The following is a 22167-nucleotide window of genomic DNA, read 5'->3' on the forward strand; positions in this document are numbered from 1 at the left end:
CAGCCAGCATGGGGGTGGCACACCGTGCTAGGGAAGAGGGCCTGGTGATGAATTCTGGCTCCTGAAGGACAGCTGTGTCTCCTGGGTGGTTACTCCACTCTCCTGTGCACTCGTGTTTCTTTCCTATGTGAATATTAATAGTAGGGGCTTCCCTGGTGGCTCAGTGGTAAAGAATCCACCTGCAATGCAGGAGACCTGGCTTCAGTCCCTGGGTCGGGAAGATCCCCGGGAGGAGGGCATGGCAACCCACTCCAGTGTCCTTGCATGGAGAATTCTACAAATAGAGGAGCCTGGCAGGCTACGGTCCATGGGGGTTGCAAAGAGTTGGACACGACTGAAGCGGCTGAGCAGCTGCAGCAGCAGTGATCAGCGTTACTGAGAATGGGGCCGCCAGCTTCTTCCCAGAGCTGTGCCTGTCCCTCTAAATTAGTGGTTCTCAGCTGAGGGTGACTTTGTCTCCTGGTACACTGGGCAACGTGTGGGGACGTTTTTGACTGTCAGGACTGTGGGGTGGGTAATACCAGCATCTAGTGAGTAGAGGCCTGCTGCTGCTAAGTTGCTTCAGTCATGTCCGACTCTGTGTGACCCCAGAGACAGCAGCCCACCAGGCTCCCCCATCCCTGGGATTCTCCAGGCAAGAACACTGGAGTGGGTTGCCATTTCCTTCTCCAATGCATGAAAGTGAAAAGTGAAAATGAAGTCGCTCAGTCGTGTCCAACTCAGCGACCCCATGGACTGCAGCCTACCAGGCTCCTCCATCCATGGCATTTTCCAGGCAAGAGTACTGGAGTGGGGGGCCATTGCCTTCTCCAAGAGGCCTGGGATGCTACAAAATAAACACCCTACAGCATTCAGGACTGGCCCCACGACAAGGAACTGTCGGCCCAAAATGCACTGGTGCACAGCCTGATCCCATAGCAGCCTTCTCGGGGGTGTGAGGACTCGGGCTTCCAGGCAGCAGATGCAGATAAAAGTCCCAGCCCTCATGACATTTGCAGTCACCAAGAAAGACAGCGAGCAAGATAAATAATTCGTGACCCATGTATGGTTGGGTCAGTGAGTGTTTCTGTTTTTGAGGGTGTGTAAAGTGTAGGGAGAGGTTATTCTGAGCTTGTGTGGCCTGGTCACCAGGAAGAGCCAGGCACAGGCCAGGGGGAAGGGCAGCTTGTGCAGGGCTTTCTGTCCCTTGAAGGGACTTCAGCTTTTCTTCTGAAAGGAGGAGGCCAGGGAGGACTTGGGCAGAAGAGTGACATCATCTGATTTGGGGGTTAAATGTATCGCTCTGGCTGCTGAGGTCAGGAGACCAGGTAGAGGGTAATCCCAGTGGTCATCTTTCAGCAAGTACTGTTGGAAGCATGGCCCAAATTGATTTTTCCCTTTTCTCCTTTCCGTAATCATGCAGTTTGGTTTATTCATATAAGCTAACCACAGGTGTCTCCTAATAGTTGCTACCTGAGAAGTCCAAGGGAATCCACGTATATCCATGTAAGAAAAGTCTGTAAAAGTTAATGAGTTTCTGGGACTTCTCTGGCTGTCCAGTGGTTAAGACTCTGCGCTTCCACTTTGCAAGGGGTCACAGGTTTCATCCCTGGTGGGAGAACTAAGATCCCACATGCCATGGGGCCCAAAAAAAAAAAAGTACAAAAAAAGTAAATGAGTTTCACAGAGCCTAAGAACTACTTACAGCATAGTACGTGGAAATAGGAAAGGTTTTCACTGATTGTCAGCTGCACCTAAACGTATGTGCTTAGAAGACTAGACGGGTAGGAATATATTGCAGTATATGAAGTGTGCTTTCCACTCGGTGGTTGGATTATAGATGGTTTCATCTTCTTCAGACATTTTTGTTCTGGTTTCTTCAGTCAGCCCACACAGGTTTCACCTTTAGGAATGTTTTGAGAAGCCTCGTCAAGCCTGAGCCACAGCTGGTCTTTAAGCGTCCAGCGTCCCCTAGTCCTGCTGAGGAAGGCCAGTTCCCCTCTGCCACTTCATCCCTTTGGTCCGCAGTTTCTTTGCACAGAGAGTGCTCTCTACCTTTCATCCCAAATTTGGAGAGAGTCATCAGTGTCAGCCTTTAGGCCAGACAGCAGCATGACCCATGTATATAGACTGTGACCGCGTTATCTTATGTTGGCTGTAGGGAACAAAGAGAATTTTAAACCCCCCTGGTTTGAGGGTGGTGAGGGGCCGGCAGATGAGCTGTTGACGTGCGTCCCTCCGTTTAACACAGGCACCATGCGGGCCGTGCGGAGGCACCTGTTCCCGCAGCACTCGGCTCCCGGCCGGGGCGTCATCTGGGAGTGGCTGGGTGACGACAACTCCTGGACGGCCTACGAGGCCAGCGTCTGCGACTACCTGGAGCAGCAGGTGGCCCGGGGCAACCAGCTCGTGGACTTGGCGCCCCTGGGGTACAACTACACTGTCAACTATGCCACCCACACGCAGACCAACAAGACTTCCAGCTTCTGCCGGAGTGTGCGGCGCCAGGCGGGGCCCCCGTACCCGGTGACCACCATCATCGCCCCGCCAGGCCACACAGGCGTGGCCTGCTCTTGCCAACAGTGCCTCAGCGGTGGTACCACTGGCCCCGTGTCAGGCCGCTACCGCCACTCCATGACCAACCTCCCCGCCTACCCCGTCCCCCAGCCCCCCCACAGGACCGCCATTGTTTGGGGGACCCACCAGGCCTTTGCTCCGTACAACAAGCCCTCCCTCTCCGGGGCCAGGTCTGCGCCCAGGCTAAACACCACCAACCCCTGGGCCGGGGCGCCGTCCTCCCTGGGGAGCATGCCCCTCTGCCGCTCCAGCCTCTCCCACCTGGCATTGCAGCACCAGCCCTCAGGACCGTCCGCCACCCGCGCAGCCAGGTATCTTGTGTTCCTGATGGCTGTTGTGTCCAGCCATGTGCTTTGTCAGGGCCTTGGGTTTCCGCCCTTGTTTAGCTGGGAAGGCTCCCCCAGTGCCGGGAAGATCTGGCTCCTGCCTCCTTGGTGGTCCCCACTACTTCCTCATGTCCTCTGCGTGTGTCACATGGTGCCAGGGGACCATGGCCATCCGCAGCCTTGTGTCCCCCCCAACCTCCATGACCTCTGGCGCGTGAGTGCTGGTAGTTGCCACGTGGGTTAACACCCAGTGATCTGTTCGTTGGCACAGGAGAATCGGGCTCTCTGAGCAGTTAGATCCTTTGGCTGTGCGTTTGTGCCCCAGCTGGGTACACGAGGACGTTTCACTGACTCCCGCTGTGTGCCCGGCCCTGAAATCACAGACACAGAAGGGCCAGTCCTCTCCCCGAGCCCAGCGGGGAAGGCTGGAGCCCAGTTTTGGTGTTTAACAATTGGTTGAGGAAAGAGCAAAAAGCTGAGCGTGTGGGGTGGCAGCAGGTGATGTAGGCTGGCTGCTGTGCTGGCCCCTGGGGTACAGTTGGGTCCCTAGGGCACCCTGAGAAAGTGAGGAAATGGGCCCCATCTAAGTTAGGTGACACTTCAAAGTGGGAAAACCTGGAGTGGCCAGTGGTGGATGCTTCTGGGATGCTCAGACACCTGTCCCTGACCAGGGGCCTCAGCGTTGATCATTATTGAGAGTCTGGGGCCTGCAGAACGTTTTGAGGATTCACAGTGGTGGGCGGGATGGGGGCAAATTTCTGAGAGAGGGTGGCCTCAGCAGGCGGTGACTGGACATGGGGACCTGTGGCTGCCCCATTCCCCGGAAAGTCAGCATCTTGGTGCCACCTCGCTCACCCATCCCGGCCCTCCTGACCACGAGGAGGGCCAAAGCTTCCCAGTGTGAGACCTCCTTGGCAGCTTCTGGGTCCTCTAGTGTTTTTTCCAGAGGACCCGTCCGGCTTTGATAAGACAGTGACAGCTTCGCTCACCGAGCACCCGTTACAGCCAGGCTCGGTTTCCCCGGATCCTCCCAACGGCCTGTGGTGGGTGATGTCCCCAGATTCCAGGGGAGCATGTTGAGGCTGGCGGGGTTGGCAGCACAGCCAGGACGTGGCAGAGCTGGGCTCAAACCCAGGCCCCTTGTAGGACACGTGGGGCATGTGGAACTCTGAAAGCCATTTGAAAGACGGAGTGAGAGAAAGACAGGGCGTCCTGATGGGTGCGTGCAGAGGCTGCCGGAGCAGAGAAGAGGGTGGGCCCACTGGGTCCCGGTGTCTTCCTGCACGTCTTTTCCTTTCTGAAGTTGGGGCTCATGGATCTGAGGTCTTTCTGGGAATTGGAAGCATGAATAAGGCTTGGGCCTTCTCCAGAGACATAAGCATGCTGGGCTCTGTGCCAACCCAGTCCTTCCCAGTGCCCTGTGAGGCCCCTTCCAGTACGTGGGTCAGTCTATTTTAGAGAAAAACACGTCATATCTGCCAGCCCAGAAGGGTTATCACTAAGGGTGAAGCCACTATTACGACTCTGTCAGCTTGGCCCAGCCTCCTGGGGCTTGTGTGCTGACGCATTAACTGAGGCAGGTTTCTAGAAGGTTCTAGAGCTGGGATTCTGGGAGGAGCCAGGCGACCACTTGGGCTTTGTTGCTCTCCTCTGGCGCAGGGCTCCCATTGGTCTCCCCTGAGATTTCTCTGGAGTCTCCCCTCCCCAGCCTGAGGGCCCTGTCCAGGCAGGTTGCAGAAGGGAAGGCTGCGGGGCCAGGTAGCCTCACCTCTGCTGCTTGGTCGTGCGTGTTGCTGCTTGCCTTGCCACCCTGCCTTGTAAACCAGGTGGGAACTGGGCCAGCCAGCTCTGGTAGGGGAAGCAGGGTCAGAGGGGCCTGCCTCCTGACGGGGGGTTCACTTTGACCTCCTGGACCATCCCTTCAGAAGCGGGGAGGGGTGTCTTTCACTGGCAGGGGTCAGTCTTCCTGCGTCTAACTTGTGTGGCCCTCTATAATCAGCCGTCTCGAACAGCTGTTGTAGGGCCAGAGGGGGTCTGATTAATCCCTGACCTCTTCACCCAGCCGGGCTGGGAGGATTTGAAAACACTCGGCACCTCAGTTCTCTAGCGGCTGTGGTGCAGCTTCTCCAGGCCAGGTGAACATTAGCAGCATCAGGTTAAAGTCACCAGGTGTGAGGAGGGGAAGGCGATGGGGTGGGCAGCGCCATAGACTGGGGAAACCTGGGGACCAGCAGCGTTTACTGGTAGCCCCTGGGAAGGACCTGTGAGTGAGCGAAATGAAAATTTGTGGAGCCCCTGTGGGTTCTCTTTTTGGAACCCATGTAGTTTCAAATCCCTTCCTGCTCAATCTGGGTAAACCCTCGGCTGATGGACCCGCCTCGTGCCCCAGGAGCCTTTCTCTGAGTGAGTAATCCATGGGGAAGACACGTGCCGCCGGGTTTAAGTAAATTTCCTGGTAGCTGAAGTTTATCCCTTTAAGCACCAAGACTTGTGTTTCAGTGATGGTGGATGGAAGACTTTCCAAAATGTGTCACGCACACGTTGTTTAATAGTGGGTGTGCCGTTGTTTAATAGAGGTGTTAGCTCTCTGCTGACTCGGGGTGGCGATTACGAGCAGCCCTCTGTTGCAGCTTCACTGTAGCGAGGCCTCGGGGGTCTTTGCCCCTGCACTCACCTGGCCTAGGAAAATGGCTCTCATTTTCGTCCATCTGCTCTATTCTTGTCGCTGCTGTTCTCCCAGCCTGGGAAAGTTGCGCCCTGCTCCCTCCTGCTGTCAGTCAGCCTCTTTAAACTTGTGGGATTGGGGTCCTGGACTCCAGCGGGACCTGACTCCTGACTCGCTCACTGTGAGCCCTCGGCTCAGCTCTGTTCTCTCTCTACGTCTCTCTTTTCCCCTTTTAAAATTACCAGGTTGGCCAGGGCAGTTGCAGAAGTTTCCCTTTGCTCTGACAGGGCTGTGTTGGTCAGGATTTGGTGAGGGCCCCACAACTCTCCAGAACCACCTCACTCCACTGGGACCTAGGACGCAGTGGGCGTTTGGATCGTACTGCACACTGAGCCTGGCAGCCACCCAGGGGGCCTTAGGGGATTACTCTCATGTTACAGAGAAAGTAAAGCTTGGAAAGGGGGCTTGACGTGGCCCGCAGTGGCCACTGGCAGTGGGGTCCCCAGGCTTTGTCTGCACCTTAAGCACCTTGTACCGCACGTGCTCAGAGGGTCCCCCATGGGGAGCTGGAGGGAGGCTTTGCATGCCTTGCTCTCCTGCCTCCTGGCTCTGCCCCTTGTCCAGGACTGTCCAATCCTGTCCGAGTAGAAGATGAGAATCTGTCTGTGTTCTCACCTCCACTTGGAAGCTCCTGGAGATGGTTTCTCAGATGCGAAAGGCAGGGAGGGCTTAATAGGTAGACCCAGGAACCCAACAGGCAGGCAGGAGGCTGACAGGAAGGAATTCTCAGAAGGGCACTTCATGGGCAAACGATGCCCACAGCAGAGAACATTCTCTCAGTCTGAGCTCTTAGCAGACAGTGCGGGGGGATCCGTGACCTCCGAGGCTCTGTCTGCCCCTCAGAGTCCCCATCGTGGGAACTGCTGGGTCCTTTCTCTGTCCCTTCTGATCACAGCAGAGAAACGTATGGGGGAGGAGCTGAGGAAAGTCACAGGGGCAGTGACACCGGGAAACCCCTAGGCAGATGGAACTTTGACGGTTCCTGGTCCCACTTCCCTGGTGAGCTGCCTGTTGGAAGCCTTACTGCCTGTCTGCTTTCTGCTCTCATTCTTGTGGTAGAAGCTGAGCCTCGGCCTTCTCTCTCAGATACGGGCCCCTCACCGGCAAGGGGAGACCCCGCTGCCCTGGCCCTGCTGGGTCTGTGGTGCCCAGCCCGCTGGGTTGCCCCTTGGAGCAGCAGAACCAGGCTTTGGCTTTCCCGCTTCCTGGCTCCTTGCTCCCTGTTGAGTTGGCTTAGGAAGTGAAGGACGCCTCCAAGGACTGCATCTTCTCCAAGTCGTTCACTTCTAGAACCTGAGAATTGAAGAAACACACTCAGGAAGGGGGTGGGGTGTGGCTTCAAATTAAACAGCTTAGTGGGGCCAAAGCCTTAGCCGGGTGTCCTGCACGCCCAGCTCTTCCCCCACCACTTTAGCAGAGCATCCAGGCCCAGTTCCATTGTCCCCCTGGGGCTGACGGTAGACATGGGCGGCAGGAAGTGTAAAGTCCAGAAGTGAAAACCAGTACCAGCCAGTTTGAGATTTTCTGATGTGGACCAGAACCAGCCAGCTCCCTGTTGCGTCCACCAGCGGCATCTGTGCCCCGAGGCTGGCGATAGGCAGAGGGCTGGAGGAGCTCCAGAAGCATTTGCCACCAGCAGGTGGCTGCTGGGCTGTTGGCCGTTGCGAGGGTAGCACAGCAGGCTGGAGGTGTCCATCGTTTCCTGAGCACCTTTCCAGCTTCTGGCTGTGTCCTGAGCCCAGTGAACCCAGGCCCTGTCCTGGGGGAGCTCCAGTTAGGGACTGCAGACCCTTCGTCTTGTATTATCTTGAACATGAGCAGGGCTGGAGGACACAGTCAATGGGATGAGGAGGGAGTAGCAGGCATCTCGGGCCATCTGCATCAGCCGTCTCCAGTATGGGGCTCCCCACAACCCATACTGGCATGGATTTATTACCATTTAAAAATATAATGGCTTCCCTGATGGTCTAGTGGCTGAGACCCTGAGCCCCCAGTGCAAGGGTCCCTGGTTCAATCCCTGGTCAGGGAGCTAGATCCCACATGCTGCAACGAAGACCTAGTACAGTCAAATCAATCAACAAATATTTAAAAAATGAAAAAATAGAAATATAATCACACACACACATACACACATATGTATATAATGGCTTAAAGCCAAGTGAGAGAGTTGGAATTAGTCACTGTGGGAAGCAAGACCTTCATTAAAAAATTTTTTTTTCCTTTATTTTAAACTAATTTTGGATTTACAGGAAAGTTACAAAAATAGTGGAGTTTCCACCTCTCTGTCACTTCTTTTGTTAACACCTTTCATGATAACCGTAGTGCAGTTGCCAGAACCAAAGACTCGTCACTGGTGTGGGACTATTAGCTAAGGACTTTTCCGATTTTCATCAGTTTTTTCTGTGGTGTTCTCTTCTTGGTCCATGAACCCACTCTCCATCCAGTTGTCATTCCTCCTCTCCTCCTCTGGATAAAACCGCTCCTCAGTCTTACTTCATCTTCCGTAACCTTGACACTTTGAAAGAGTCACTTTTGTCAAATGGTCTTAATTTGGTTTCATCAAATGTTTTCTCATGATTAGACTGAGGTTATGCTGTTTTGGCAGAAACCACAAAAAGGGTGTTAATTTCTTTCTCAGAACATCTTTTCTTGGAGTTCCTGATGATGTTTGGCCTGTTACTGTACTGGTGGTGTTGGTCTTGACCACTAGGAGTGGTTTCTGTTGGACTTCCGCTCTGGGTACCGCAGAGTCCTCATTTCGGTGATTTGTCTTCAGAGTCTTGTCCAGGAGAGCACTTCGCGGCAGCCAGTGCTTCATTCTCCATACCGCGTGAGAAGACGAGTCTTGTCCCCAGCCGTGCTCTTCCCTGCCCAGTGTCCCACCCCTGCCCAGTGCCCCACCTGGAGTCTGACTTTTATTGGTTGATTTTCACGGAGGAAGTGCTTTCGAGAGTCATGACCATCAGACCTCTTCGCCCGTCCTTTGAGATATTCTTCGTCGGGATCTTTCCTCTTAAAAATCAGAATCCCTCAGCGCACAGAGGCCGCTGTGGGGAAGTGAGACCTCAAAGGGGCCTTAGCAGCGCCAGTGTCTTCCTCACTGGCTGTTTCTGCAAAGTCAGCTCCTCACATTGAGCTCTGTCCCCTTCTTCTCCCCAAGTGCCTCCCTGCCCAGCGGTCCAGCGAGCAGCCCCCAGAGCGTCCCCGCCACGGTGCCCATGAAGATGCCGAAGCCCAGCCGGGTCCAGCAAGCCCTCGCAGGTAGGCAGGTGGTCTCCGGTTCAGACATGTCTGCCAGGGGTGGGACTTGGGGGCGGGGAATGTGTGGGGAAGGGGGAGGAGATTGTGGGGAGGGGGTCTTCTGACCCTCTGTGTTCTTGTGGAAACCCACAGGGGCTCCTTGGGGGGCAGCGCCTTTTTCATTGATGTTGACCCGCCCCCTGTGAGTGAGCCTGGGTGCCCCCTCATTTGTCTCAGTGTTGAGCGGATCGTACCTGATGATGGTGGGTGCCCAGTGCCGACTTTCTCCATCTTTTACGTTTTCACATCACCTTGGGTTATGGTTCAGGAGTCGCTTTTCTGTGCCGACATGCTTTAGGCATTTCCCTACAGGGCCCCTTTGGGGAGTTCCTCCAACTTTTTTGGCTGGAGTTCATGTTTTGAGCAAGTGGCTTTTGTGTCTCACTAGGTTGTTTGTTAACCCTGCCCCTTTGAACTGTTTTCAGAATTCCTTCTGTGGGTGATGGGAAGCCACTGAGAGTTGTTTTTTAACTTAGGGGGAATGTAAACTATGGCAAGGTACACCGAGGCGTCTGGTGAACCGCCATCATTTAGAGGCGGAGGCCGGTGGGGGAGCTAGGCAGTCCGAGTGCTGGGTGAGTCACTGTGATAGTACAGGCGGGTTGGAGGGGCCCAGGCTGGAGGCGGAGCGGCCCTGTGGACCCAGGCTTCGCGCCCCAGGCCAGCTGACCACCGACTAGGGCTGCGGCAGTGGATGGTGGTAAGGGTTTCTGACTCAGTGATTGGACTGGTTGTGAGATGGAAGGAATAGAATGAGGCCTGGTGTGTGCTGCTGACAGAGAAGTCCTTGTGACTAAGAAGCGACTCATTTCATCCCAATAGCAGCTCTGTGGGGGAGGAACTTTGATTCTCATTTTACATTTGAGGAAACTGATGCACTAAGAATTCCAGAAACCTCCCAAGGCCAGGCAGCCTGTCCTGGACAGAGTGGGATTCAGCCCCAGGCGTTCTTGGCCTCAGAATCTGGGCTCTTCGCTATGACACTGTGCTGCTCCCAAGTCCGGTGGGTTCATGGCTGTGGCTGTGGCCGGTGGAGCTGTCCTGGAGGCGGGGGGATTTGGATGGGCAGCTCAGAAGAGGAGTGTGAGGTGGAGTAGGGGGCTGTCTGCCCGCCCAGGAGTGTGCAAGCTTACAGAGACTGGGTGGACCACCAGGAAGAAGAGCACTTGAAGGACATGGAAGGACCAGTCAGAGATGTAGTGGAGATAAGAGAGTAGGGCCAGGAAGGACACAGGAGGGGACGTGCTGCCCAGCAAGCCCTCTGGAACATACTCACCTGCTCAGCCATCAGCCCTCTGGTGGGGCAGAGAGAACAGCGAGCAAAGATGACTAGATAGTTCCTGCCCAGTTTAGGTCTTCTTGTGGCATCACATAGCCCAGGCACTTCAGTTGGGTGTGTGTGTGTGTGTGTGTGTGTGTGTGCATGCACGTGCATACACATAACTGCTGGAGAAAGGTTGCGTGTGTGCGTGCGTGCGTGCGTGCGTGCGCACACGCACATACACGTACTGTTGGAGAGAGGTTGTGGGAGCAAGCCCGGCCTGCAGGTGCCCAGCCCCGTGTGTGTGTGTGTGTGTGTGCGCGCATGTGCGTGTGTGTGTGCACGCACGCACATACACGTACTGCTGGAGAGAGGTTGTGGGAGCAAGCCCAGCCTGCAGGTGCCCAGCCGCATTCAGCTCTGCGGTTGCTGAGGACCTAATGCCAGCATGGTTGCCTCTGCCCGCAGCTTGGCAGTGGCCGGGGTGCTGAGGAGCTCTCGAGGCCGGGGCCCTCTCTCGGCCTTGTTCTCTGTATCCCCACCACCTTTGCACTCAGAGCCATCCTGGAGGTGTTTCAACCTCCCATTTGCTTGTCAGGGAGACAGACCCCGAAGCTCAGGAGTGGCTCCTGGCGAGGAAAGAGTAGACAAATCTGGCCGAACGCCGCCTGCCCTGAACGCAGGGCTCTGGCTCACACTGTGGCTGGGGTGGCTGTGTGGGGCGCCAGGGGACCAGGGACCCCAGCCCACCCGCAGGAAGCGGGGGCTGGAGAGACGTCTCAGCTGGGCAGTGGTTGTGGATTTGGTCATGGATCTGGGAGCACTCGTGCCGCACTGAGGTGAGCACCTGGGCGTGGGGTTTCTCAGGCAGGCTCCTGGCCAGCAGCCGTGCTGCCAAAGGGCTGCGTGTGCCCTGCACTGGAGGAGGGGCTGCCTCCCCGTCTGCCAGGTGCCTCTGGAGATGGCTTCACTGCCTGCCGCCTGACCAGGGCCCCTTCCTCAGGACCGTGGGGAGGAGTGGGCCCCTCAAGCCGGGGCCAGGCTCCCAACCAGCAAGGGAGGAGGAGTGTCTGCATTTTACGCTGCCAGGACCTGCCAAGGCCTGTCAGCCCCGGGGGAGGGGTAACAGCCTCAAAGCCAGGTTAGTAAGGCCAGGGCAGGAGGAGGGTAGGCTGGCACCTTAGCCTAGTCACTAGACGAAAGGCCAACGCTGAGCGTCAGAAAGGGGGTGTTCACACGTCTGACCGGGTGTGGGACCTGCCGGGGGCTCTGGCAGACCAAGATGAGAGCAGGAAAAGCTGTGCTTGTTCGCCCTGTTACAGTTGTTTGGGGATGTTAGGAGTTTGGGGGGCTGCGTCCCTGAGCCCCGGCTCTTGGGGAAGTTGTGATGGCCCCTTGTGGCCCTCCCCCCATCCTCTCCACTGGATGCCGCATTTGTGATGTGTTGGCTGCAGGATGACCCTCACACTTTTTCACAAGAAGGCAGACCGGCAGAGCCAGGGCTGCTTCTCTGCAGGCGTGTGAACTGAGACTCACTGTCTGTGGCTGGAATGAGGAAGAGCGAGTCCTTCGTTAGAAACAGCAGCAGCACTGTCCACGCTGGCCTCTCGCGGGGCTGATGGCGTGGCCTCAGGGATGTCTGCTCCCTAGCAGGCAGAGGCTGGGTCTCCCCTGTGACCAGGGAAGACAGTCAACGAAGACAGAAGCCCACGTTACGTCTGGTGCTGAGAATGGAGCGGAGTGGAGGAGATGAGCTGGAGGGGAACGTGGCCATTCTAGATGGGTGGTCAAGGAGGGGCAGCTGGGAGAGGGGTCTGGTTGATGGCAGGCAGGGTCTGGTGGCTTCTGGGGGAATAAACCACAGTCAGCACACACAACTCCTGGGTTCCCGCCAGGAACTGCTCTCTTTCCATCTGTCTGCACCCCATGCCTGCTGGTCATCCAGGCCACCCAATGTTTAGCTCCCAAGGGAGCCGCATTGAAGCCCAGGAACAACCTTGAGATGCTGTGGCATCGCACTGCCTGCTGAACAAGTGCCCAGCGTCCAGACTCAGTGTTCTGATGGGCACTCTGGTGTCTCCCGTGGAGCCGCCAGCCTCTGCTGCTGTCCTGTGCTGGGCACGTGGGCTATGCTGAGAACCTCTGTTCTCCAGCGGGGGCCACGGTGGGGCCTGATGGAGCCCTGGGCCAGCTCTCCTCTGGCTACTCTGGATCGCCCCTGGAGCGGGCAGTGGGCCCGCCTTCCCTGTCCACGGTGCCTAGACCGTAGGCCAGATTCTGAACACCTGTTAGCTCCCTAAGGGGGTGGCGGGGGGAAGCCCAGAGCCCCTCTCTGGGGCAGGAGGTGCTCCAGGGACGGGGAGGGGAGGGTGGAGGCTGCTGTGGACCGCAGGGCAGCCGAGAGCGTGGCAGGAATGGTGCCTCCAGCAGGAGGACGTGTCCGGTTCCAGGTCCTCAGGGAGCACGGGGCAGGGTCAGCTAGGGTGCGGGTGGAGCACCAGGCTGAGGAGTGGGACGTCTGCCCTGCAGGCATCGGGGAAGGAGTGACAAGATTGGATAGTCCATTAGGGGTGGCCGCCTGCTGCCGCTTCTCCCACTGTGGGCCGCCTCTGTGCTCCTGCCACAGCCAGAGGAGCTGTCTGAGCCTCGGCTGAAGGGACCGGAGAAGGGAGCTCTGGCCTGGGCCCGTAGCTGCTCCCAAGGAGCCGTCCCTGGGGCCGTGGGGACACCTCGGTGAGGAGGCAGGCCCTGGGGCAAGATTCCTGCCTGTTTCCCCCAGTGATGGCTCTGAAGGCACCTAGACAGGCCGGGTGGTGCATGGAGAACAGGCAGCACCCCATGGGGGGCCAGGCGACCGAGGGCTGCGGGGGCTCGGCCGAGGGGGCACAGAGGGAGGCCCGCAAGCTCCGGACCATCCGCGTTTCCATGGCTTGGCTGCACCCTGCTGTGTTGCCCTCTGCTCTCCTTCCTCGCGCTGGCATGGAGAGGCGCTCTCCCCGCAGAACCGCTCTGGACGCGTCTTGGGGTGGCGTTCTGCCCTCTGCCCTCCTGAAGCCACGGCCTCCCCACCTGCATGCTCCGAGCACAGGCTGATGGGGTGCTTGTTCAGACCTTCCTGGAACTTGGGGCCAGGGCTCTCACGAGCTGGCATTTCACTGATTGCTGAGCTCAGCCCTGCTGGTCTGGGTGGGCCCTGGCAGCCTCGAGCAGCTGGATTCCCCGGGGAGATGGGCGAGTCCTGACGGCCATCGACAGTGCCACCTGGGCGCAGCCGGGGTTTGTGGCGGTCATGAGCCGGACGGCTCCTTCTAACGTTTCTCCCCTCTGCATGTCTGATCTCGCACCCCGTGTAGGCATGACGAGTATTCTGATGTCAGCCATTGGACTCCCTGTGTGTCTTAGCTGCGCACCCCAGCCCGCCAGCCCTCCCGCCTCCTGTCTGGCCTCTAAAAGTCACAGCTCAGTTAAGAGATTGAGGAAAATGTCCATGAAAGGTAGTTCCTGCTCACAAATACTCTCTGGCCTCTGCTCAGCCTCCTCCGAGTCTCGCTACCTCTGACTCTTCCCGTACCCGCCGCTCTCCTCTGACCACCTCGGCCCTTCGCCCTCCCTTCGCCTGCGGGTGGTGATGGGCTCAGTGGCCCGCCCTGCCGTCAGCAGCAAGCCTGGCCCCTGGGAATCCACTCCCCTCTGAGACCCAGAGTTCAGTGCTGCAGTGGAAGTGTGAGGGGCCTGTGCTTGAAGACTCAGTGACTGGAAACACAAGTTCGAGGCAAGACGAGGCTCAGGAGGGGGGACAGCTCTGTCCCTTCCACTGGGGCCACTGTGTGTCTCAGGAGGGGTCAGCCCACGTGGGGCTGCTTCAGAGGGGTCCCCAACGACCATGCCATTCCTGTCACATGGCTAGGGGAGAAGGGGTTTCAGAACTGTTACAAGGTGCTGTGTGAGTCAGACGAGAATTCAAGAGGAGGGGCTGCTGCATAGTAAGTTCTGCGCCTGTCGTTTCTAAACTGTGGCTCTGCTGCCATCACTGGGCCAGACAAGTGACTGCCTCGGGGACCTTCCGGATGGCGTGAGCAGGGCTTTGGCCCCGCCAGTCCTGGGTTTGCAGCGCTCGCTCACCAGCTTTGTGATCTCATGCCAGCTTCCCCATTCATGAGCAGTGGGCCTCCTACCCGGCAGACCGGTTGTGGGAGGAAGAGGAAATAAACGCACAGGGGCAGTGCCTGGCACATGGTGACTGTTGCTCTGATCGAGTTCACTGCCTGTCTGACCGTCGGGAGGAGTGGGGGAAAGGAAGCCGGGCAAGGGCTCCCTGAGCGCCCAGCTGCCATCAGCACCGCTAGCCTTGCTCCCTCTTTTTACTCTGCCTCAGGGCTGGATCTGTGGGCAGGGCTGCTTCCTGAGACACTCGGGGTTTGCTCTGAAAACACAGGGCGTGCAAAGCAGACCCTCTGGCCTTCCTGGGCTCAGATGTCCTTTCGTGGGGTAGGCGGTCACCTGGCTGGCCCTCTTTTGAGAAAAGTGGATCATGGAGAGTTACCGTCAGTTCTGAAAGGCTACCTGGGTGCAGGGAGGCGGGAGAGGACGGGGTGCTGAGACAGGTCTTGCCGGAGGGGTTCTGGGGTTCAGCTGGAGACTGGCCTGTCACCAAAGTGGCCTTTTAGACCAGGCTTTTGTGGAAGGTCTCTCCCCTCAGAGTAGAGTTCCAGGTACTAGGCTGGCCACCTGGTGCTGGTAGGGATTGTGCTTTGGTCTGGCTTTCTCTCCACTGAGCAGTCAGGGTCCTCGGGGTCTGTGTCTGGGGATGTGTGTGCGTGTGCTTGGGGGTGCCTGGTCTCCCTAGGCTTCTGGCTGCCTCTCAGGTCCTAGCAGCTAATGCCTTTTCAGTGCTCACCCCTAGGGCTGGCGTCAGGTCCACTGTTTAGATGAGTGACCTGAGACTCAGAGGTGACCTGATTTGGTCCCAGCCCAAGAGCCAGACTCCATCCTGCCCTCATCCAGCCCCGACCCCTCCGCTCCCTCCTGCCTGTCACCGGGCCTCCTCTGGTCTAGAGGGGGGCTCCTGCTGTTGAGCCCTCAGACTTGTAAGTCTCTGTAGCCACAGGCTGATAGCTGGGAGCTTGGGCTTACGCCAGAGCCCCTCTGGTCTTAGAGGCTGGGACCAGGAGCTCCCCCGGACTTGAGGCAGGCAGGCCTCCCGGCGTCGCCCTCCCAGACTGGGCCGGTCTCCCCGTCCCTCCCTCTGCTCCTGTTTTACCACCACTCTGTGACTCTGCTGATTGACTCTCGAGCTGCAGAGGGGAGGTGGGGAGGGGGTGCTTGTCCTTGGGGTGGGGCCTGTTCGGTGCGGGGCCTTCCCCTCCCAGCTTCATGCCCAGGTGCACACAGAGGGGTAGGAGGTTTTGAGAGGAGGAGGCGGGGAGGTGGAGCTGTGGGCAGCTGAGGAATCGAGGAGGCGGGTCACTGGCACTCCAGTCCAGGGACAAGCCCAAGAGCACAGTGGTTGGCCGTGGCCTTGTGGCTGTTCCCTGCGGCCAGTGTGCACACAGATGTCCCCGCAGGGTGGGCGTGCACTGTACGTGTGACTCAGAACACTTACTTCTCTTACCCAGACTTTCTTCTGAGAATATTGAAAGTTGAGTAAAATCACCTGGCCAGAACACACTCCAGAGCATTTGTTTAGAAGCTGCTCTTTGACCCTCCTGCATGTCCTCTGAAGCCTGGGTCTGGGTTCCTGAGTGAAGGTGCGCGGGGCCGTGGCTGAGGCCCCGCCTGTGACTCCTGAAGGCCATGGCCAGCTGCTGTCTCTGCTTCTCTTCCTCCAGGGCTCCTGGGGCTGCCCCTCGCCCGCCCTGCCCCCAGTGGAGCTCTGGACTGTTCTGCGGCTGGCCTGTTCTCTCCTCTCCTGCACACTAACCTTCCTGTCTGAGCCATCCTAACCTCCCTCCTGGTAGCTTGGACCGCTCCCTGTCCTCCTCTCTCCCAGCGTCTCCAGTTCGTTCTCCTCAGGACACCATTTATGTTCTTCTCTCTCCTAGGAGGGTCCCCAAAGCCAGAGCCAGAGCAGGTAATCAGAAACTACACCGAAGAGCTGAAGACGGCCCCAGAGGAGGTGCGTGTCGCGGGGGTTGCACTGCTTTTGCTTTTGTTTGGTAACGGGGTGGCTCAGACGAGGCCCCCAGCCTGTCCTCTGCTGGAAGGTGCCTTGTCCAGAGACCAGTCCTGCCCCCCGGCTTTGGGGAGGGCCAGCCAGGGTTCCTGCGTTTAACCCCGTCACAGCTTCACCTGACCCATGTCTGCTGAGTCTCATTTCGGGGCTGTGATGCCACTGTTCTCCAGCTTGAATGGAGCCCTGGAGAGTCCTAGGGGTGGGTTCAAGGTCATGCATACCGGTTCAGAGCTGGGGACTCTCTGGCCGCCTTCTGCAAGTCAAGAACACAGGAAGCATCTGGTTGGTAAAGGTTTGGACAGAAACTTGGAAGTCCTCTCCTCGGGCCTCCCCTCCTGCCCGCCCCCTTTCACAGGAGTCTGTCTGTCCATCTCTCTGCTCTTGTGCTTACCTGACACAGCTGGGCTGTTTGGCCCCAGCTGCCTCCCTGCCAGCTGCTGATCACACAGCCAGTGTGTGGCTGTGATGGTTTAATACCCGCTGCTCGTGCCATCTGCCTGTTGCCATGTTGTTGTGCTTATGGAAGCAAAGAGATGGCCCCAGCCTTTTCTTGAACCAGGGAGGGCTTGCTGGAGGTGGAGGCATCTTATACTGGGCAGAATGCCCACAGGAGTCTAAGCAGGAGGAATGCTTCTGCTTACTCTGATGTGTAAGACAAAGCCCCAGGCCCCGGTCATGGCCTTCAGGGCCTCCTGGGACCTGGTCCCCTCCGCTTTGGTCACCCCTGCCCTGCAGGTGCACCAGCCCCCAACAGAAACGCCGGTTCCTGCTTCAGTACACTCTCCTCTCTCCTGCCTGCCAGTTGCTGTGCTTGTGCTTCTGACAGGTTCCCTTTCCCTCGGAAAGCCCAGCGCTGCGGGCCCCTCCCGTCCTTTCCTCTCTGCTGGGCTCTTCTGCCACCTTCTCAGCCCGGGCTCCAGGCGTCACAGCAGCCCCCAGGCTCGGTGCCGCCTGCCATCCCCTCCACCGCGGTGACAGTGACTGCTCTGAGGCTGTTGACACCAGTGACCCCTTGGTGCTCCCAGCCTCCAGAACAGAGAGCTGTGGGGTTGACTTAGATTGGGGCCCAGCATTTCTGCAGATGGCGGCTGGTCCTCAAGACTTGCCCCTGTGGCGCGGGGGCTGGGGGTGAGCCTGCCCCGTGTGGGTCCCCCTCCAGGACTGCACCATCTGTATGGAGAAGCTGTCCGTGGCGTCTGGGTACAGCGACGTGACCGACAGCAAGACCATCGGGCCCATGGCCGTGGGCTGCTTGGCCAAGTGCAGCCACACCTTCCACCTGCTCTGCCTGCTGGCCATGTACTGCAATGGGAACAAGGTACCCATGGCCGCCCAGCCGGGGGACGGGGATCGGGGTCACCTGCCCGTCCCGGTTGTGCTGCAGCTGAGCAGGCGACTGGGGCTGCCCTGTGAGGAGCCTGGGGCCCGCCCAGAGACCACCCTGAGATGTCCGCAGTCCTGGCCCTGCAGCGGGAGGGGGCTGGGGGTGGCAGGTGACGCCAGGCTGCCCTGCCTTTGGTGTAATTTAGCCAGAGTAGACAGAGGTCGGGGAGCAGAGAGAGCCAAGGCCCGTGGGGGGTTCGTGCCTGGGCTGTCCCCTGTGCAGCGTCCTCATGCCACACGTACTGGCCAGGACGCCAGCCTCAGCAGTCCTTCCGAAACAGGGTTTTCTGTTCCATTTTAAATATGACTCAACTGTGTAGCAGAGAAGGCGATGGCACCCCTCTCCAGTACTCTTGCCTGGAAAATCCCATGGACGGAGGAGCCTGGTGGGCTGCAGTCCATGGGGTCACGAAGAGTCGGACACAACTGAGCGACTTCATTTTCACTTTTCACTTTCATGCATTGGAGAAGGCAATGGCAACCCACTCCAGTGTTCTTGCCTGGAGAATCCCAGGGACGGGGGAGCCTGGTGGGCTGCCATCTATGGGGTCACACAGAGTCAGACATGACTGAAGTGGCTTAGCAGTAGCAGCAGCAACTGTGTAGACTTTGGTTTATAAACCTAATTTTTCTACCTGATGCCCTTTGTCCCTTTAACGAAAATTGCATAATGAGTTTCTGGGGTAAAACTTGTCTTTCTAAGGAAATTGCCAAAATTGAATTTATTTGCAAGGAGTCTGCCAGGGAGCTGGGCGACTGGCCCAGGACCTGCTGGGTGACCAGGGAACCAAACTCGTGTCCCTGCAGGTCTCTTTCCCATCTAGTCAGTGGGGTGGCTGGCCTGGGTGCCCTCTCGGGGCCACCGGCTCAGTCCACGACCTTCTGCCCTGTCCCAGGATGGAAGCTTGCAGTGTCCCTCCTGCAAAACGATCTACGGGGAGAAGACTGGGACCCAGCCCCGGGGGAAGATGGAGGTGTTCACGTTTCAGATGTCCCTCCCTGGCCACGAGGACTGTGGGACGATTCTCATAGTCTACAACATTCCCCACGGCATTCAGGTGAGGGGGACGGCACGAGAGGAGCCTCCTTGGCTCTTCCTGGAATCGGCCCCTCTCCGGGGCTCTTCCTGTCCCACTCTGTCCCCCGGGGTCACTGAGGGTGCCCGGCTGCCCAGTCAGACTCCCAGCAATCAGGAGGCACTCGTGCTGGGGGCTCCAGCCAGCCCTTAGGGTTGTGGAAGCAAAGAGATGCCCCCTGCCTTTTCTTGAACCAGGGGGGTGCTTCCTGGAGGCAGAGGCATCTTAGCTGGACTTGTACTGGGCAGAAGGCCCACAGGAGTCTAAGCAGGAGGAACAAGCGCTTCTGTTGGGCTAGCTGGTTGGCTGGGGAGCCCACAAGCAGGAACCCTCCCACGGGGCAGAGTGCAGGGCAGAGAGGTGCCTGCAGTGAGGCCTGACCACTCTTGAGGGACCGGCTCAGTGGCCTGATCCAGACCTGTGTGGGGTGTAGAGGAGCAGGGACCTCAGCTGCAGGTCCCAGTGGAGACCCAGACAAGAGTCTGGGCTCCTCAGGTTTCTGCCTTGGACGGGGGGATCTCAGTGTCCCCCAGAGCCTCGTGGCTTGGGAAGATAAAGGAGGACAGGATGTCCCTTGGTTTTGTCCAATTATGTGCTTTCCCTTGGTTGTCCTCCAAAGTGACATTGTGCTCAAAGTGAAACTGGAAAAGTTAGAAACATTCTAGACAGCAGTAGAGCCACAAAGCAGGGGAGGAATTTGGAGTTGTACATGGTGTGTCTCCATGGGCTGAGAGCGGGGCACGGGCCGAGCGTGGTTCCAGCCCTCCCCCTCTGTCTGGCCTGCTGCCGTGGTCTCGGGGCCCTGCTCCATCCGCAGAGAGCGGTGGAGGTGCTGTGCGCCCCAGTGGTGGTGAAGAGGCCCTGCCATCCAGTCCAGAGAGCCCTGTGCCCAGAGGGTTGCCAGCGAGGCCTGGCCTCTGAGAGGTCTAGTTTCCTCAGGGGGGTGGAGGCTGTTAGGGGGTGTGGTGCCCAGCAGAGCAGTGTGGGTTCAGGGAGGGCAGGCGTGGGCAGGCCGTGTGCATGCTGGGTCTTTAGAGCAAGATATGAGACAGCAGTTGATTTGGTCACTTGCGTCCAGGAGGAGCCCCGCCTGGAAGGTGGCGGGGTGAGGCTGGGGAGAGGGGCCCTGTCCCAGCAGCTCTGCGGCCCGCCAGCCCCTTGGCTCCCACTCTCACCGTCTGTGTTCCTCCTTCAGGGCCCTGAACACCCCAACCCTGGAAAGCCCTTCACTGCCAGAGGGTTTCCCCGCCAGTGCTACCTTCCCAACAACGCCCAGGGCCGCAAGGTAAAGGCCCGGCTGCCACCCCTGGGAGCAGCCTCCATGCCCCTCCCCCGCCGCTGGCAAGTCCAGCCTGGCTGCCCCTGAGCAGCAGGTGGCTGTTGGGTCGGGAGAGCTGGCTCAGTGGCCGCATCAGCTCTGCCTATGCCCACCGTACTGCGACAGGAGGAGGAGATGAAGCCTGCGGGCTGGCTAGGGTGTGGGCTGCCCCTTCCTGGGGGCCTGCTGCAGGTTTGGCGTCTGGGTATGGGGCATCCAGGCAGAGACGACCTGACCGCAGGTGCGCTGCGGGGAGGACAGGGGTCTTCCTGCGGCCTAGTGGATGGGATGCGGTGGAACTGGGGCCGCTTCACCCTAGGTGATGAGGGTGGTCTGCGGAGCTGCCTCTGCACTGAGTCCTGACTTGGGGCTTCCCAGGTAGCTCAGCGGTAGGAACCTGCCTGCTAATGCAGGAGACATGGGTTCAATCCCTGGGTCAGGAAGGTCTCCTGGAAAAGGAAGTGGCGCCCCACTCCAGTATTCTTGCCTAGGAAATCTCATGGACAGAGGGGCCTGGGGGCTATAGTCTATGGGTTCGCAAAGAGTTGGACACGACTAAACAGCTGTGAGAAGGCTGGGAAAGAGCATTCCAAGCAGACAGAACAGCCAGGGTGGTGGCTTTGGGGTGGGGACAGCCCCAAGGGCACGAAGAGGCTAAGGGAGGTGAGGGGGTTGTCAGGAGTGTCTGCCCTCCAGGCCAGCCCCTGCAGCCAGGGTTTATTCAGAGCACTTCTTCACACCCTTCTGCTCCTTCCCCGCCGCCCCTTCCCCCCCACCTCCCCCACATCATCCCCTCCCCCGACATCATCCCCTCCCCCCCCTCCCCATCCCCTTCCCCCCTCCATCCCCTCCCTTCCCCCCTCCATCCCCTCCCCTTGGGCAGGTCCTGGAGCTGCTGAAGGTGGCCTGGAAGAGGCGCCTTATCTTCACAGTAGGAACATCCAGCACCACTGGAGAGACGGATACAGTGGTGTGGAACGAGATCCACCACAAGACGGAGATGGACCGCAACGTGACAGGCCACGGCTACCCCGACCCCAACTACCTGCAGAACGTGCTGGCCGAGCTGGCCGCCCAGGGGGTGACCGAGGACTGTCTGGAGCAGCAGTGACCCGCGGCCTGGCTGGCCCGGTTCGCCCACCACGACGGCAGGCTCTCTGTGGAGCACGGGCTCCCCATGCCCGCCGGTCCCCCTCCCTGTGCCCGCCGGGCCTGGGTCTCTGTGGAAACCGGGCGAGCCTGGGAGTCATGTGGGGCCTTCGGCTGCTGCTACCTCAGTGTGTGGGCCCCTCCATCCTCGGTGGGCTGTGTGGGGCCCTCAGTGTCCGGGGTGAGGAGAGGCTGCCTGCCGTGTGCGCCGCGGGGGCAGGCCTCCGTCTGGGTCAGCTGCTCATACCTCAGATGTTCTGTTTGCAATAAATGCTCTAAAGCCAAAGACCGTGGGCCCTGTGGGTTTGCCATTGGAGAGGCTGCGTGTGTACATATGTGTGTATGTATGAAGATTGGATGTATGAAGTCCCGCCCACACATGTCTTGCTGCATCAGAGAAGGAATGGACCTGACAGGCTTCCTGTCCAACCTTTGTTTCTTCCTAAATGAGACACAGGCTGCGGGGAGGCCAGGAGCCGGGCACTGACCCGAGCGGCTCCCCTGCCCCACCCCAGTTCTCCTTGCAGTGGGCCTTCAGCAGCTCTGCCAGGGAGACCCCCCCCACCCCAGCTCCTCTCGTTTACTTCCTCAAGGGTTCTGACTTCCTAAGCGGGTTCTGACTCTCTAAGTGCTGCTCATATCGGGGCGTGTACTGCTGTGTCCACTTTCCAGATGAGGAAACGGAGGTTTAAGGGCACAGTAGTAGAGCTGGGACTGAATCCCAGCCAGGCCTGGTCTGACCCCCACCCTCAAGGTTCCAGTCCTTCCCAGTCTTCTTAGAAAGAGGATCCAATACTCCTAGGCTTCCTGAGGGCAAGGAGGGGTGGGGGTGTGTGCTTGTGGCCTTCACAAGCCCTTTTCTCCCTAAGAAAGAAGCTTAAATTCTGTTTTATGATTTATT

General features: G+C 58.5%; 1 protein-coding gene across 4 annotated transcripts in view; it reads left to right on the forward strand.

Moving 5' to 3' along the window:
* Positions 1-21552, forward strand: part of DTX2 (deltex E3 ubiquitin ligase 2) — a 33869-nt gene extending 12317 nt beyond the window's left edge. For 2 of the 4 annotated variants that reach the window (XM_027961212.2, XM_042240518.2), the window contains exons 3-10: positions 2231-2867; positions 8768-8868; positions 13522-13662; positions 16210-16283; positions 17500-17658; positions 18620-18781; positions 19995-20084; positions 21001-21552. In XM_027961212.2, coding sequence (XP_027817013.1) covers positions 2231-2867; positions 8768-8868; positions 13522-13662; positions 16210-16283; positions 17500-17658; positions 18620-18781; positions 19995-20084; positions 21001-21228 — 1592 coding nt within the window. In that variant the 3' untranslated portion in view covers positions 21229-21552. The remainder of the gene's footprint in view (positions 1-2230; positions 2868-8767; positions 8869-13521; positions 13663-16209; positions 16284-17499; positions 17659-18619; positions 18782-19994; positions 20085-21000) is intronic. The other 2 variants (XM_027961214.2, XM_042240519.2) reach the window with 1 other exon arrangement.
* Positions 21553-22167: the final 615 nt, after the last annotated feature.

This window comes from Ovis aries, chromosome 24 (assembly GCF_016772045.2).
Source record: "Ovis aries strain OAR_USU_Benz2616 breed Rambouillet chromosome 24, ARS-UI_Ramb_v3.0, whole genome shotgun sequence".
NCBI lineage: Eukaryota > Metazoa > Chordata > Mammalia > Artiodactyla > Bovidae > Ovis > Ovis aries.